Genomic DNA, 18,715 nt, shown 5'->3' with positions numbered 1-18,715 from the left:
GCCTTAAGATTTGCATATTTTCCTGTATATGTCACCATTCAGCATTAAGTTTACAAACAAAATGGGGGGAATGTACATCAATTCTTTTGGGACCTATTGCTATATCACATTTCAACATGTAGACCAAAAATAAGTAAAAGCTGTAAGTGAAACTTCTAAACATTACAAATATATTCTTTTATGAATGTGTTTAAATTTTGTCAGTATGGGTAATGATCATGTACATTTTAAGACTAGTAATCTAGGGGCACCTGGGTGTCTCAGTCGGTTAAATCTTGATTTCGGCTCAGGTCATGATCCCATGGTTCCTGGGTTCAAGTCCTGTGTTGCGCTCTGCACTGAGGTGAGGAGCCTGCTTGGTATTCTCTCTTCTTCTCTCACTCTGCCCCTCTCCTGCTTGTGCTCTGTCTCTCAAATATAAACTTTAAAAAGAAAACACTTTAACAAAAAAAAAGGAGCATATCTTAATATGCAGTAAATTTCAAATGACTCCAGTTTAATACTGGGTAATAGCAGAGGCCTCTTGAAATAAGATTTAGCGCATATGTTTGCTTGATAATTGACAATTTCCCCCAAATCCAGGAATCTAAGTCTTCAGAGTGTAGTTCACTACTAGTAGTTGAATCCTTCCAACTACTAGGGCAAAGGAATGGAAACCTTACTCATTGCCAAGTTCTCGCAGTGTATGTCTTTGGACCTCCAGCTAGAAAACTCCATAGAAGTTTTAGTCAACCAGTCGGTTTTAAAATTCTTCTACGTACATCACCCATTTGGGTTTAAACATTGTTATTAAAATGTGAGTCAGATTCCTACTAATACAACACATTTAGAAAGAATATATGGTAATTACCACAGAACTCTGTAATTATCATAAAATTAACAAAGAATACCTTGCTGGCCTTTTCAGAAACCTCTCTTTCAAGTAATATACTGCATATATTTATACACATGCACATACATGTATAGGATGTTGTGGTCTGGTGGGAAAAGTAGACCACGAAGGGACTCAACTTTACCGAGTGAAGAATACATAGACATTTATTTAGAAAATGAATGACCACATTTGTAATAAACTCCAAAATACCAAATATGAGATGACCGTACTGTTCTGACGATCAAGGAGCATGCAACGCACACAACTGATCGGGTTACTGCGACTTCAAAGTCATGAAGCCAGCCCTGGGGAGGTACAGTAGTTACATGGTGATCAGTCGGGGGTGGGGGGGTGGGAAGAACACCAGGTCCTTACAGAAGCTTTTGGGAGACATAAAGTCTAGGTCTTTTTGTTTTTCTACCTTACTCTGCAAAGTTTTTACATCTTTTTTTTTTGGCAAAATGTTTCCAAATTCATTTTCTCCATACTCTGTATTTATTTAAAATAAGTTAACAACTTAAAACTCATAGTTGTTTGTTTTTACCATACACATGTCATGTATGTTCTAGTGGTTCAAGGGTAAAATTAAAACAAGATATCCTCTGTAGAGCAAATATATTTATTATGCACTTTCATATACATAGGGATCTTTTGCATAATATAATACAAGGAATAAAATAAAACTTTTACAATGTGAAATTCAATGTACATTTTAGGCTATTTACATACCCCAAACCAAAGAAAAAAAAAAAAACATTTGTCTGCAACTACATTTGCTGAGAGGTGTAAATGGAGCAACATTAAGCAAAACAAACATTTGCATAGCCAAACAATAGTGAGAAAATTATTTATTCCTGTTTTTAAAGTAGTGGCTTATTTTTGGTAAGGATTCCAATAGGGTTGGGGGGTGAGGAAGAAGGACAAGATACTGGCTGCACTTTGTAGTCCACGGAGTTCCAGTCAATGTTCCCTCCAAAATCTTTCCTACATACATTCAGATTTCAAATTTTTCATTGCTGTATTCTTTTGTAGTCACCTCCCTTATTATCAGCTCATGACTTCTAGGAAATGGGCTCAGGTGGAATGTTGCAAAGCTACAAGCACATGGCATCCTGTGCGTGTAGTGACATTGGGTGATTTGCAAAATTTAAGCATTTTGATTTTTACAAGAGCTCTGTAGGCATGTTAAGTTGAGGGGAGAGCTTTTATTCTTCCTCATGAAGCAAAAGCCGTTAGCAGCCATGCTATGACATCCCCGCGGAAACAAGTAAGCAAAGCCGGGCGTCTGCAGCCCCCGTAGTCTTCATCCTGACTACAGCCCGCTTCTGGCCTATTCTGAAACACGACGAATATGAAAACACCAGAGGACTACTTACTTTTGAATATCATATTTTACCAACAGGTTTCTCTTCCTACCAACTGTTTCAAGTGTACATAAAATGGATACGAAAACATTTAGCTCTTTGAAAAACATAAATCCCTTATGTAATGTGTCATATCTTTGCCCTTTGGCCACAAGGTGCATTTTTGTAAAAAACAATAAAATTAAATAAATACAATTCCAATAATTCAAGGTTAATAGAAAAACTGGCAGCTTTCAGGGTTCTCTTTCTAAAGAAAAATACACCTAATAAGAAATTAGAGCTTCATCTTCTACAGTAATGTAAATGTACTGTACTTGAGATATGAGTAACATTGGTTCTAATAATAGTATGTATTCATATTTATCAATAGAATCATTAACACTTTTAAGGCTACTTTGCAAGAGTCCTATTAAGTGTATTTAATAAATGTCCCATAGGGACAAAAATTCAATACTTGAAACATTCACATTCGAGTTATCACTATTGCCATGTCACCTTAATTATCGATTGACCTTATCTCCTATTCCTGATTATGACTGATGACGTAAACAGAATGTGTTTTGATGACTTTAGAAAATAAGAAAAAACAAAAGCCTTACAGGAAATTCAAGTGAGACAGACACTTATTACAACTAATCACACATTTCTATTTCTGTGAACAATGTATCACATGTGTCCTTCATGTATGAAGATGACATTACTGACCTCTGTTAACTAAGACATTTTCTAAAGATTTTTTTTTTCCAGTAATAGCAATGTTTTGTGCTGAATCTCCAAATTCTCTTTCCTCATTCCTCTTTCTTATCAATAGCAGATGGGAAACACAGAATTTCTGGGCTTTCTAAAATTCGCAAGGCTTATTCAAAGATCAAACCCCACACCATGGCCTCTTAACAATAAATTCTAGCCTTTCCAGACCTACACACAGCCCATTTAAGCCAGCTTCACTGGTTTAGAGTCCATCGAGAAGGCCAAGGCTGTGGGTCCAATGGTCATTTGAGTTAGTCAACTCTGTGTTCCTTGTCCCAGACTTCACCGTTAACCCTGCCATCCAGTTATTCTGTGAACAACTGTCCAAAGAAGAAAACAGGAAAGAATATGTGGACAGAAAAGTGCAAATCCATCACTATAATTTACCAAATACCAATAAAAAAATACACATGTGCTATGACTGACGGGCTCGTGGTGTCATCTGTGAAGGACGGCACACGTTACACATTCATCAAAAATATTTATCCAACTATCCACTAAACTGGTTTCAACTGATTTTGAGTTGGGGCTATTTGGGTCATGAGGTGATTTACAAGATAGAAAAGACTGAGAGAGAAGCCAGGATTAAAATTGACACTGGTAAATTGTATTTTATTTAACTGGACAGTAGAGACAAGTGTAGTCACTGAATTGTTCAGGGATCAAAAAACTACCCTCAGACAAGTGCATCTCTCTCTAAGCACACACGCCCTGCGGCATGGCTTTGTCCCTGAGAATCTTCATGCCTCAGAAATGACAGTCTTCTTGGAGGTGGAATGACAAGTGAGCGGAAGGTGAAACTGCATCCCAGTGAATAAAACAGAACTTTGTTCGGCCTCTAGTCTGTTTTCTCTCCCTTTCTTCCTTTCCTATCTTTTTCTTTCTCTTTTCCTTTTGCTCATCTTCAGCCAGATGTCAGAATTCTACTGGGAAATCCGTATTTAAACTACTTAGAGCAGCTCCCTAAAATACTAGAATTATTTTCAAAAGTCTGTCAAGAAACCATTTTTCACTTCAGTGTGGCATTAAATAGAAACACATTTTCAACCAATGCCGAAGGTGTACTGAACATAAAATAGTTGCAGGATTTATTTTATTGAGCAACATTTTTAAAGGTACAAGAAACAAGCCATACACTACAACGATGTAAATGTGACTGAAACAATATGCTTACGTTTCGTTTGCCACAAAAGAAAAAAAAATAAAATAAATACAAAGGACACTGCCTTTTTGTATATATTTGATCATGGCACATGCACATTTATCAAATCTTAACTTAAAATACTTTACGCAAAAATTTTTTTCAGCTTTTATCAGGGAACTGCAGTATACATCTGCATTTTTTTTTTCCAAAAAAGTGCTTATTCTTGTGTAGTGAATACAAAGCACACAAAATGAAATTTTTTAAGCACAGAGGGTTACATTGAGAAGGCAGCCTTACTATTTAGGCACATGACAGTAATTAAGGTAACTGTACTGCAGATATCACATTCTTCACTTTTTTTTCAGCAAATCAACAGGCATTTTATGTTTCCATCCAGTAGCTGAAGAACCACTCCAAGCACAATGTCTTCTGTTTCACAGAATAGGAAACTAATGCAAAAGTTAAAAAAAAAATTAATGTCTACATTATACTTATATACTACATATAGTTTTAAGACCCTATATAATTATATATTTATATATTTACCATATAAAGTATAAAATGGACACATTTATTAGAGATTCATTATATAACTTACAATCACTTTTAAAGAATCCACAACTGTTTACCTTCATTCATGGGTTTTACTGTTTAATATATATTTATACTTTGCCTTTACAAATGATATCATGAGAGTTAGAGGATTGTACCATCAGAACTAAGTATTTTTAAAATAAATCACACTGGAGAATGAACTAACTACTTGATACAAATTATTTTGGAATGAGATTTGACCAGTCATCCATCGATTCATATTGAAGGGTGTTTATTATTAGAAAGCATAGGAAATTTATAACTTATAATAATGTTTCACCTAAAATACTCCTAAAATACATCTCCAAAGACAAAAAAAAAAAAAAGAAAAACAAAGAAAAGAAAAAGAAGGGATACTTCAGTTTGCTAAAGAGTACAGTTTTTAAAAGGATGAAAAATGATTAAGCAAAGTGGGATAAATATACTTGCAGTATAAAGTAGCAAAGATTCCTAACGAAATCTTTGGATTTATCTCTAAGGAGAGAGATGTGCTTCTGAAAAAGTATCTATTCTATAAAATTATGTATCTATTTAGTCACTAAATTCCCCTATGTAATTAGTGAAGCATCCATTGTGGTGGAGAGAAAAAATATATTTAATAAATCTGATTTTATTTTGAGCTTGAAACATTTAATTCTTATGTCTAAATATAGTGGGCTCTAAACACTCTCTTGCCTATACATCCAACTTGTCATGTTTCCTCACCTATTCTTGGTGTGTGCAAATTTTACTTGGAAGCTTCTTAAAAGATGTCATAATAAAAATTACCTTTAGCTGATTAAATCTCTGACTTCTTCCAGGGAGAAAAAGGAAGGAAATGAACATTGACTACCTATCTACTAAGCACTACATACACTATTTTACCAAACCAAAAAGTGAATAGTACAGAAATGGTCCTCTTCTCTCCCTCTATTGCCACCAAAGAATTTCTAAAGGGGGAAATGACTACGTAAGAAGAAATTCTTACTGAGATTCAGAAGTAGTATATTCATTCATTCATTCATCCATTCACTTAATGCATTTTTACTGAAAAACTACTAAAGGCCCAAACAGTATTCCAAGTACATGGAATATAGCAGAGAGCAAACAGACAAAAATCCCTACCTTCACAGAGGTTTAGTTGGGAAGAGGCAAATCATAAACATAGTAATAAATATATAAAGTATGTGAAATGATAAGTTCTTCGGATAACAAAAAACAGGAAAGGCAAAGAGCGTGCTGGTGGCGGGACAATTCAAATTCACAAGGGCACTAAGGGAAGGTGGTGCCAAGAGAATGGTGTCTGAACCGATCAGGTGAGGAACTGGCCCCAGGGCTATTAGGGAAAAGAGTATCCTTAGTAGAGGGAACCACACTTTTGATATTTCATCTTTTATGTTGATGAAATGTTACCTTTTATAACGGTGTTTCCTTTTTATAGTTGAAGCTAGGGTCAGAACCCTCGATCTGAAGCTTCAGGGCTTGCTTAAGGCTTAACTCCGTCTCTGAGGAAGGATATCCCTCTAATAGTTCCTGATGCCCTCTGTCCTGTATTGTCCGTGGGACTGAAACCCTACCAAGAAAAACCTGGTTGCTCTGAAGATGATAATTGGGGTTTGTCATTATTCCATTTCTCTTCTTCTGCTCCCCACTTTGTTGATGAATAAGAAACTGCTGCTGAGATCGACCAATTTCTTGCTGAGTTGAAGGTACCATAATTTTGCACTGAGATTCCCCCGGCATTTGTTTCGGGGGTGCACTAGTCCCAGATTTGGCTGTAGGTCCTCTTTTATCAAACTGAGTCATTTCATATTCTAAAACCTTTGGCTGAGAATTATTTTGTTTAGCCTTTTTTCCAGCTGCTCCAGATTTGCTGGAATTTTCTGATTTCCCTCCTTTGTTTGTTTTAGTTGACTTCAAACTGGGTTTTACTTGACTCCACTCAAATTCACTACTCGGCGAATTATGGCTCTGTCCCAGGGACTGTGTTGTGGAAGACGGGGAAACAATGGACTGTCGACTTCTGCTCCGAGGCAATGAATGCTGCTGAATTTGTTCTGTAAATGAGAGGTTATGAAAGCTATCAATTGGCACTGTTTGGGCTGTTGCTGTAGATGAAGTAGTTCTCAAGGATGAATTTTTTGAGCTTTTCAGGGAATTATTTGATAAGGACGACTTTTGACGATCAACTGTAGAGTCTGGAGACTCCGAAGGAGAACTGAATGCATGAGCTGGCCCATTAGGTAACCCACGCAGTGAAGGCTGCACATCCCCTCCACCAGTACTGCCAGAACTATTTGATTTAATTGTTAATGACTGCATTTTTGAAGACACTGACTGTAGAGGTTTCTGCTCCATTGTATGAACAGGAGATGGGGAACAGCCATTCAAAGTAGATGCACCATATTTTTCTAATAATTTAATTATTTGAGAATGTCCGTTTTTGGCTGCAACACGCATAGCAGTGCGTCCAAATTGGTCCGCATGGTTTGGATCAGCACCGTGCTCTAACAAAACCTGCACAACATCGATGTGCCCTTCCTGGGCTGCAATACAGAGGGCAGTCGCACCTTGATTACAAGTATGGTCGACTCTGGCACCGTGCTCAATCAGAAGCTGAACCACTTTTACGTGGCCCTGCCAAGCTGCAGACTGCAAAGCAGAACGCTTTTCATTGTCTGCAGCATTGATGTCCGCATGGTAGGTTATCAGAACTTGCACCATTTCCAAATGGCCTTGCCAGCAGGAAACATGAAGTGCTGTCCTTCCTTCAGCATCACTTGCTTCTACATTTGCACCATTTTCTAAAAAATACTCGGCCATCGTAAGTTGGTTTTCTAAGGCCAGAATGTAAAGTGTAGGCCTACCATCAGCATCTTTGTAGTTGACGTCAGCTCCGTGGCTAAAAAGTAACTCAACAATGTCCCTATGCCCTTCTAATGCAGCGACTCGGAGTGCATTTCTTCCATCATAACCTCTCTGGTCAACGTTGGATTTATTTTCCAACAAGATCTGAACACAATCATAATGACCCTCTTGCGAGGCTAATATGAAAGGTATTCGCCCATCATTATCGATCTCATTTGTTCTAGCACCTTGTTCAATAAGTGCTTCACATATTAATCTGTGACCTTCAAAAGCTGCCATATGCAGAGGTGTCCATCCGGCATCATCTCTGTGATTTTCATCTAACCCTCTATCCAGTAGAGTGCGTACTACCTCCACATTTCCTTGGGCTGAAGCTATGCTGAGGACTGTCCTGCCCTCGCTGTCAATGCTATCCACAGCTGCACCCCAAAACAAAAGTGTGTTTACCACTGAGGCATGGCCCATAGAAGCTGCCGCTAGGAGGGGTGTGCGGCCATTGTTATCTGTATGGTCTACATCTGCTCCCCCTTCTAGAAGCAAGTCGACCACATCGACATGTCCTTCATAAGCAGCTACCAGCAATGGAGTCATGCCATCTTTATCACAATGATCCACTTCAGCACCACGGTCAATTAAAAGACTAACAACTGAGGCATGTCCTTTACTTGCAGGCACACAAAGTGCAGCTACAGAGAGTGCGGTCCTGCCATCGACATCTTCATGATTCACTTCTGCTCCGTGGTCCAGCAGGTGTTCCACAATCTCTCTATGTCCCATGTACGCTGCTGCTATCAGTGCTGTTCTACCTTCATTATCAGCTTTGTTGACTTCAGCACCATGTTGTAGCAAATTCAGTACAATATCCTCATGTCCTCCCCAAGCTGCTGCTCTCAAAGCTGTTCGGCTATCAGCATCTGCACAATCCACTTTTACGCCAGCATAAAGGAGTGCAGAAACTACCTCTGTATGGCCACCCCAAGCAGCAGATCTTAATGCTGTCCAACCATCTTGATCTGTATGATTAATGTTTGCTCCACACCCAATCAAACAATTAACCACCTTGGTATGTCCTTGCCTAGCAGCTAGGGTAAGTGGTGTATGTCCATGCGCATCTTCTATCTCTAAATCTGCTCCCCTGGAGACAAGTAAATTCACTACATCAAGATTGCCGCTGTATGCAGCATTAGCCAATAATGTTCTCCCATTTGAATCGCACTGATTTACTGAAGCTCCATTATCTAATAATGTCCGAATGGAATCCTCTCTTTCTAAGGCTTGTCGGACTATGCATGATGTGCGATCGTCTTCACTGTTGACGTGTGCACCAGCTTTAACCAACAGCTGTAGCACTTCTTGTTCCTTGGGTATTAACGTAGACAGAGAATCTCGGACAGGTGTACCATTCCATATCATCCAGAGAGCTAACTCAGCTGTCTCTAACTGCAAGTTTGAATTAATCAAATGCAATGCAAATTCTTGTGCTTCCAACGGCGTTAAATTCTTGGCTTGACAGGTATAACTCATAGCCAACATTCTGTGTCCTTCTGCTGCGTTACATAAATACTTCTGAGTGCAGTGTTTCACATCCAGAAGCCACTCAGCAAAACTATAGTGAAACAGGATTTTAGTATTTCCAAGTCCATCAACAAGAAGTTTGGAGAGGACATCTAGTTTACGCTGAAAGTCTTCCAAGGTTAATGACATATTTTTCGTCCAGACTGCATGATATAATTCCGTTATGGTCAAAGGCCGGCAGGCTGCAAGAATCACATTCAAAATAGGCTGAACTTTTGCAAACTGTTTTCTAACAAAAAGTCTCTGACACAGCCAGAGATATAGACCATTAAGAGTTCCTGGGATGTCACGAATCTCTCTTAGCATGATAAAATTTTCTACAACTCCATCTAGAACTCGTTCTAGATAAAGAAAGCATCCGCTGCTTTTAATGTGAAGTTGATTTAACATCTCTGCAGTTTCTTTTGTGAGATGTTGCCGCAAAGCTTCTTCTTGGTCTAAACGATGAAGGATGTACTGCTGAACGTCCTTAACAATGTACGCCTTCCGAAGGTCATCTAAACTTATTTTTCGAAAACCTAGAGAGAGGAAAAAGTAGATATCATCAGTTGAAAATGATTACAAAAGTTGCCATATATTCAAAGAGGATGGCTTCAAAACATAATAAATTATGAAACAAATAAATCAATAACAAATCAATTAATACTAATAAATTAACACCTATGAGTATACAAATCAGCTCTCTTTTTCTTCTGTAAAAACACATTAATGGTAGATAACCTATTTCATTTTCCTGTCCACAAATGCAACTATTTCTTATTCCCTTAGCAGTTCAGAGCTCCTCTCAACTTTAATGATAAGGGATACTAAACTCAGCATTAGGACAGTCTTAATATGTATCCATAAATGCAGCTTGGTAGATTTTCTGAAGTCCTAAATGAGCAGGAAGAAAAGCTGCCAGAGAAAACCAACAACACTTGTTTGTTTTTCCAAGCTGATTTTTTCACATGAAAAATTTATATATGTCCAACCATAGAGTATTGCCTGTCACTGCCTTTAAATTCCAACTGTAAATGCACTTTCATAAAGAATACATACAAAATGCTTATGATTTGAAAAATAAAGCTTTTCCACATCTAAATACTTAGTAATATGAATTTAGATAAATTATTTTTTTAAAGTTCATTTATTTTTGAGAGTGCGTGCACGCGGGTGCGCGCACGCGCACGCGCACACACACACACACACACACACACACACACACACACACACACACACGAATGGGGGAGGGGCAGACAGAGACGTAGAGAGAGCGAATCCCAAGCAGGATTTGTGCTACCAGTACAGAGCCCCATGCAGGGCTCGAACTCATGAATCTTGAGATCATGACTTGAGCAGAAATCAAGAGTCTGACACTTAACTGACTGAGCCATCCAGGTGCCCCTGGATAGAATAAATTATGTTCATCATTCATGATAGTTATCTGTTCACTGAAACAGAACTAAGAATATCTGTTAATCAGTAATCTGAGTATCTTGAGTTAAAGTTACTGGAAATAATTGTTTTTTTAAGATTGCAACTTCTTATCATTATACATGTAATTCCCTTGTTATGAATATGCATTATTTAATACATTGCTATCAAAATACTTTAAGAATTATTTTATAAGAAAAGACTGAAAAATGCTCAAAATTTTTAGGGGAATAAAAACATGATATACTGAAATGTTGGACCATGTCTCTGTTGAACCACATTTGTATTCTTACTGAAAATATTTCTTAGGGATGAACTTCTCAGTGCTGGTGATAGAATGACAGAGTGATAGGATGTGTGCCGATATTTATAAACTGTTATTCACTGAATAATTATGTGAGGAGAGAGCCTAGGAAAATAAAACCTAAAATGTTAAATCCTCACGAATGAGTAGATGAAACTTACTTAGACCCAGTAAAACTCTTAATGTTCTTTCCCTATAGTGATACACTTGTCAATTTAATTCTGAATACATACATTTCAATTCAAAACCCGTATTTTTCAACTTAAAACATTAGCAACAAGCAGAAAGAAATGTATAGGACATATACAAGGAAAACTGAAAAAAAAAACCTAAGAAAAAAAAGATAAAATAAAGGAAAAATATGCTATGTTCATGGATGGAAAGAAAGTGTATTTTATATTTCAAACTTCTCCCAAATTAAAAGTTTTAACCAAATTTAATAATTCTTTGGCTTATATCATTAATAGTTACAAAATTTTAAAGTATGCTATTAACATAAATCTAGAGGAATAAAGGTAAACATGTAATTTAGAATAATAATAGTGGTGACAAAGAGCACTGGGAAATAACTGAGCAACAAAAAATAGAAATATTAAATCAATGTGGCACTTTCACAAAATGCCAACAGATAGTTTAGAAGACAAGACTCATGGTTTAGTAATAGATTAGTAACACACAGAAGTACACACATGGCATTAATTACACTTACCAGTAAACATTTTAGTAACCGCCTTACTCTGTTTTCGGGCAGAACACAGAAGCAGTAGCCATGGTGGAAAGAACTCATGGTGACCGGCTAAGAGCTCCGCGACAGTCCCAGATAAGCTGGCAGATGTTTGTTCACCTTCGGTAATGTTACACCCTTCATCCACAGAGTCAACAAGTAAATACAGGCTTTGTTGGGGAGGCTTCATTCCCAAAAGAGGGAGCAGAACACACCTGTAAAATACATTCAGATGAGCATTTTCAATGTTATTGGCTATGATGTTAAGATTTATCATTCAAATATTAGTAATACAGATTATGTTTCAAGAATAAATTAAGGCTTTAGAATAAAAATAATGTGTAAGTTTCAGTTCCTTACTTTAAGAATACTTGTCCCAAAACATTTTCAGTAATAAAATTTTCCACAATAAAAGGTATGCATGAGTGTATGTCAGTGTGTGTGTGTGTATTCAGCATAATTAAAAGGAAGGACAGTAGGAACTTTAGGAAACTAAATTTCAATATTCCCTTCATGATGTTTTGAATCACCAATAAAAAGCTTGAGTTGCTTATAACCAAGTTAAAATGTGTTGCAAAGGAAAAAGAAAATATCAAGGGTCATATAGAATTTAGAAATGTTTTGTCATCATTTCTTTTACAAAATGACTGCAGGCTATACTAGCTTATCACATGTAAATTTCATTTTAAAAGATTATACAAAGATAAATTACTATAACCTAGGTCCCATTTGATATATGTTTAAATTTTGTCTATGGTCATACCACCCTGAATGTGCCAGATCTCATCTGATGTATGTTCAAATTTCAATGTAAAGAGCAGATTATGAGGTTTAATTCCAGAGAGCAATGCATTTCCTACTCATAATTTATACTGTAATTGAATATAACGGAAACAAATATTTACTTCAGCATGTCATGTGAATAAGGCGTTGAAGGGTACAACATGAAAGAGACATGATCCATCCAGTTGTGAATGCCAAAAATTTACATATAATCCTTTCTACAACTCTCTTCTTACATTTTCAATCCCATAGCAACCAAGATCTTTTTTTATCACCTTGTCCTACTGACATTTCTTTAGAAGAATCTCTCAAACCCACCTCAGTCTGTAACATCACTTCTCTCACCTGGACTACCAGAATCACCTCTATGTTCTATACGGTACATGTTTCCGACCATTTCCCCAGAGTTCCTACCGCAGCCAAAGCAGCTTTTTAAAAATATTACTCCAGCCACACTAGCCTTCTTTCAATGACTTTATTAGATACAATTACACAAGGACCTTTTCATTTACAGCTTTCTCTGTCAGAAATGTGCTTCTTTTCTCTCTTCATGTAATTAACTCCTCCTTAATCTTTAATTGTAAGCTTGAGTCACTTTCCAAAGGTTGAATCCCTATGTTTTCACTGTATTAAATATTTCTCTTTCATAGCACTATCAAATTTGCAATGTTATACTTACTAATTTAATGTCATTAATTTTTATTTCTTCCTTTACTGTGAGCATTGAGATACAATGACTATGTCAGTTTTGCTCATGAGTGTACCCCAGGACTTAGCATAGTGCTGTGCCCACAGTACATCCTAAATGAAGACTTGACACTGTTGTACTCTAGAATGGAAAACAAATAACTTCAATGCAGTATGCTCAGTACTATGATAAAAAGTAAAATTACTAATATGGTGGGTAAGAAATGACCAACTCAAGGGAAGTCGACAGGAAAGGCAGAGGATGTCAGAAAAATATTCAAACATTAGGTGCTCAAGATGAATTCAGTTTTGAAGAAACATATTATTCTCCAGGAATTGTGAAAAAATTACAATAAACAGTAATAAAAGAAAAACAGCATTCTTGGCAGAAGGAATATGCTAAATTTGGGAAATTTTACTTTATTATACCTTATGTATATATTTCCTCTATCATGAGAACAAAGAAGTTTGATGAAAAACAAGCTCTATGGTAATACATATACTATAGTACATAATATACTATGTGCTATAATATATAATCACTACCACTTGATAAATAACACACGATGCTGTTGGTGTACACAGAAGCTACTTTTGATAGGGATGGGAGTCTAGGGGAGGGAAGCCAAATAAAGAAGCTTAGTTAATAGAAAGAGCTGTGGTAAAGACAACACATAGGACCAAAAAAAAAAAAAAAATCTAGTTTAGGCAATAGCACATTCAGTCTTGTGAACAAAGTCTGGAAAAGAAGAGTTAAGAAAATAAGTAAATACTGGGTTTTATAAATGTTATTATGAAATTTGGGCTATGACTTAGGGTACTAAGGGAGTCAATTGAAATATTTTAAGCAGGAAATTGATACATTTATATCTGTGTTTAGAAAGATAACTGGCTACATTTGAAGGAAAGCCTGAAGCAGGTAAGTCGAAGAAAAGAATGAGACTGGAGGCCACTGCTTATATAAAAAAAAAGGTGATGGCGGAAAGAGGGGGAGAACCACTGCTAACTTTAATTCAGTGATTTATATGCTTTAAGTACTTTACATACCTATTAACTCATTTTATTCTCACAGTAACTCTTTAAGATGGGTACTATTATAATACCCATTTCCAGATGAGGAAATCAAGGCACATAATGGTAAGTCAAAGTTGAAGGAAGGACTTCAAGTCCAAGATGTGACTCCAGAACCTACATAAGAATGGTCCATTCATCCTGGTTTACCAAGGACTTTCCAAGTTTTAAGCACTGAGTCCTAGAAACTAGCTGCACCTCATATCCACTCCCCACCCCCAGTTCTGGGTAAACCAAGGCAGTCCGTCACACTAGCCTACACTCTTTCTTATCTACTGGGGTCTACTGATTATACTTACAGCAAATATTATAACAGAATTGAGGGAAATCTGGTGGGTGAAATTGATGATTATTTCATTGCTTCTGCTTACTGTAGGTTGTTTGCTTTTCTTTTCTTAGTTTCTTAGAAACTAAAATAACTGTTTCACACTTTTCTTTTTTTTTTTTAAAGTTTTAATGTTTATTTATTTTTGAGACAGAGAGACAGAGTGCAAACGCAGGAGGGGAAGAGAGAGAGAGAGAGGAAGACAGACTCCGAAGCAGGTTCCAGACTCTGAGCTGTCAGCACAGAACCCAATGCAGGGCTCAAACCCTTGAACTGTGAGATCATGACCTGAGCCAAAGTCCAATGCTTAACTGACTGAGCCACCAGGTGCCCCTCATACTTTCATTCTAATAATAATCCCTAATGTTTTGGATTCCTTTCTAAGTATTTCCAATATCATCTAGTTCAAAATAATTTCCCTTTGATTCCTTCTTTGAATTATAGGTTATTTAGAAGTGGGTTGTACAGCTTTCAAACATCTGGGGATTTCCAAGGCTTTTTATGTTATTGTGTTATCATTATTTAAGTCAATTGTGATAAGATAATATACTCTGTATAACCTACATACCCTTAAATCTTTTAAGATTTGTTTTATGGCCCAGAATAGATCTATCTTACTAAATGTTTTATGGGCACTTGAAAAGAATGTGTACTCTGTCTGCTATTGTTGGGTAGACTGTTCTACAAATGTCTACTATGTCAATTTGGTGATAGGGTTTTTCAACTGTTCTATGTACTCACTGATGTGCTGTTTATCTGCTCTATCATTATTGAAAGGGGAATGTTAAAATATCAGAATATAAGTGAAGTGTGGATTTGCCTATGTGTTCTTGTAATTGTATTAGTTTTTGGTATTTTGAAGCTGCGTTATTAGAGGAATAAACAATTATGACTGTTTTATCCTTAAGGAATTGACCCTACATCATACTGAAAGATCCTCTTTTATCCTGGTAATATTCTTTTCCTCAGAATTCACATGACCTAACATTAATGTAGCTATACAAGCTTTTTCTTTTGATTAGGGTTAGCATATGTATTTTCTCGTTCTTTTTCATTTAACTATGTGTATCTTTATATACAATGTATATTTGTTGTGGCCAACATATAGGTAGATCTCACATTTTTATCCAATCAAACTGTCATTTAATTAGAATATTTACCATTTACATTTAATGTGATTATTGATATAGTTCAGTTTAATATACCATGTTCTTAAACATATCATTTTGCAAAGTGGTGAGTGTCTCTGTAAGATATCTTACTAAGATTACAGGTGAAAGGTTAAGGGGCATATCTGTATACTTTGGTAGTAACTGACAAAATACTCTCCTTAAAAAATATATTAATATGCATTCCCAACAGCTGTGTAAGAGTGCCTATTTACTTCTTTCACAGATACGTAAAAAATGGCATCATCTTGGTTTTAATTTACATTTGTTTCTCATGAGTCAATCATATTTACATATGCCTAGGAGTCATATTTCTTTTTCTTTAAAATGTGTCTTTATATCTCATTACCCATTTTACCAAAGATTATCAATTTCTCTCTTTTTGGTACTCTTTAGTATCAAGAAAATACACTGTTGCTAATTTTTTCCACCATTTGTTATATTTATTTTTCACTTTTTAAGCTTTTTTTTTTTTTTTTGGACATGCAGTTTCTTTTTTTAAACAAAATGTATCAATCTTTTTTCATTAAGGACACTTGAGTTTTATGTCACATTTTTAAGGGGACTTCCCAACTCTAAACTTGAAAAACATTTCGTCACATTTTCTTCAAATGCTTTGAACACTTAACTTTTAATCAAACTAATTTTGACATAAGATGTGAACTATGGTTCAAAAAAATTTTTTCCACATGGCTCCACAGTTATCCCAAAACTATTTATCCAATTATCTTTCTCCTATTGATTTGAAATATCTCTGTTCACAGAGTAAGCCTTCATATATATTTTGGGTATGTTTCATCTCATCCTGTTATCTCATCATCTCTTCTCCAAGCACTTTTACTTCTGCCTCATGCAATTGTTTAACTCAGGCAATTTCTTATTAATTATATTTCATTTAAGGCAATATATTTGTCCACAAATTTCTTTCTGTTCCAGAGCAACATTTTTCTGGTGAGTGTTTCCTGTGTTCTGCTTCTCAGATTCCTTCCCTCTTTTGTTCTTGAGATATATTTTTATATATCTACGACAGCTCCTCTTCAATAAGATAAATTCCCTCTGGACCAACAATTGCAGTTTAGTGTATCCAGTGTCCAGGCTTGTAAGCATTCTCCTTATGACTCAGAGCTATAAGCATGAAAAATTTCTTTGAACTTCTACTTCTCCCCAGCCAATTAAGATCAGAAGCTGTGGGGAGATATATATATATATATATAAGGCAAGGTTTCTCACCACAAACCCTTCCCGGACTACCCCCAAATGTTTGACTCCTTCTTCCCTGCCTTCTTTGTTCTTCCTTTCTGCCTAATTGGGTCCAGGGAAACTTCCAGCATTAAGTTTATAACCTGTCTCCATGGTTCAGAAAAAGTACCTTTATGCTCTTGATGATATTCAGGGTACAGACTTATTTTAAAGAATAAATATTCTGCCAGTTTTGTCTGCATCTCAATTTGATATTAACTTCCACATTTTATTGAGGTATAGTTTATAGTTCTCTCATTGTTTTACTTTCTTGTTTTTGTACTATTTTCCACGCCTTCCTCAGTCATACTATAAGCCAGAAGCCAATCATGGCTTTAAAAATGTTTAGCTATTTTTTCTAGCCTTGACCTCACCCTAATCTCAAAAGTAAAAATCTCCCAAACTGTCTGCCAACTATACCTGTATGTATGCCCCACAGGCATCTCAAATTTAGTATGTTTAAGCAATTATCCTCTTTCAATTTATCCCCAAAATAAGTTCTTCCCCACCTGACTTCCCCATATCATTTAATATATCTCATCATCCCCTAGTTTCTTAGGCCAAAATCTTAGGATCCATTTCCTAGGTTCTCCTTTTTGTTCCAGCCACATTGCTCTCCTTTCAGTTTTGTTTTGTTATGTGTTAAGATCAAGGTACTTGGTACTCCCTCCTACAAGAAATTCCCCCAAGAGGAATTCTTAACCTTTATGTTTCAACACAAAGTTTCATCCTGAAAGACACCTTCCGAGAATCACAATGTCTTAAGAAGCCTTTTCATCACTTAGTGCTGTTACTCTAAAGAATCCATCTAGATTGTTTGCTTCATAGTGTTTATCATATTCTCAAATTAACTTATTGTATTACTTGTGTAACGCTGTAAGACTAAAACAAAGCTCTTCTACCTCCTTACTTCCTCCCTTAGGACTTGGTCCTCTCCTCCTACCACACTAGCTACTCTTCCTCACATCTTCCAAACCTTTCAATTTTGAAATATAAATATCTCAATATTCATATCTGAGACCTTCTCTTTCTCTATTTCCATTCATTCACCTTTTACATAGTTTATTAATGCCCTTAAGTACCATCTATATTCCACTGAAACCAAATTTATACACATAGCCAGCACCTCTTTTCTTAATCCTAACTTATGACTCTAACTGCTTACTCAACATCTCTGCCTCGGTATCTAACCTTGAACATATTAAAACCTAAACTTCATATGTCTAATCTTCATCTTGCTCCTCCCTTAGTCTTTCCTTTTCAATAAAGAGCAATCCTATACTTCCAGTTTCTCAGGCCAATAATTTAAAAATCAACCTTTAATCCTTCCCCACCCCCTCATACTCCACATCCAATGTGCTATCAGCTAAATCTTAAAAATAATCAACCACTTTACCCAAATCCAAACACCGTTGCCTCTTACCTCCATTACTGCACTAGTCAGGTACTGATTCCCTTGTTTCCACCTTCACCGACTCAATTCTCAACAAAGTAAACAGTGTGATCCTTTAAAATGTTAAACCAGATGATGTTATTACTACTCTGTTTAAAAGACTTGAAGTCTTCAAATCTACCAAAGTAAAATAAATGTGCTTACAACAGCCTCAAAGTCCATACATTGTATGAATCCTGTTTCTCTACCTGTCCCCTACACACACTCCTTTGCTCACTCTGTCCAGCCACACAGGCTCTCCTACTTGTCCTGGATTATATTAAGCCAATTCCCACATAAGCGTTTTTCATTTAGTACTTCCTCAGGCTGGAAATTCTTGTCAGAAACTTCCTTCAGAATACTCTAACCTCCCCTATATAAAATAACAACTCTTTCCCCACAATGTACCCAATACATCAC

At 36.3% G+C, this 18,715-nt stretch overlaps 1 protein-coding gene across 1 annotated transcript in view; it reads right to left on the bottom strand.

Moving 5' to 3' along the window:
* Positions 1-1,479: 1,479 nt before the first annotated feature.
* ANKRD50 (ankyrin repeat domain 50) overlaps positions 1,480-18,715 on the bottom strand; it is a 32,340-nt gene continuing 15,104 nt past the window's right edge. Inside the window, exons 3-5 of the mRNA XM_029941209.1 lie at positions 11,575-11,804; positions 6,119-9,666; positions 1,480-4,581 (exon numbers count right to left, since the gene is read on the bottom strand). Of these exons, the coding sequence (XP_029797069.1) occupies positions 6,122-9,666; positions 11,575-11,804 (3,775 nt within the window). The 3' untranslated portion in view covers positions 1,480-4,581; positions 6,119-6,121. The remainder of the gene's footprint in view (positions 4,582-6,118; positions 9,667-11,574; positions 11,805-18,715) is intronic.

The sequence above is a fragment of the Suricata suricatta genome, chromosome 1 (assembly GCF_006229205.1).
Source record: "Suricata suricatta isolate VVHF042 chromosome 1, meerkat_22Aug2017_6uvM2_HiC, whole genome shotgun sequence".
Lineage (NCBI taxonomy): Eukaryota > Metazoa > Chordata > Mammalia > Carnivora > Herpestidae > Suricata > Suricata suricatta.
The sequence above is the reverse complement of the archived record's forward strand: the minus strand, read 5'-3'. Positions and strand labels throughout refer to the sequence as shown.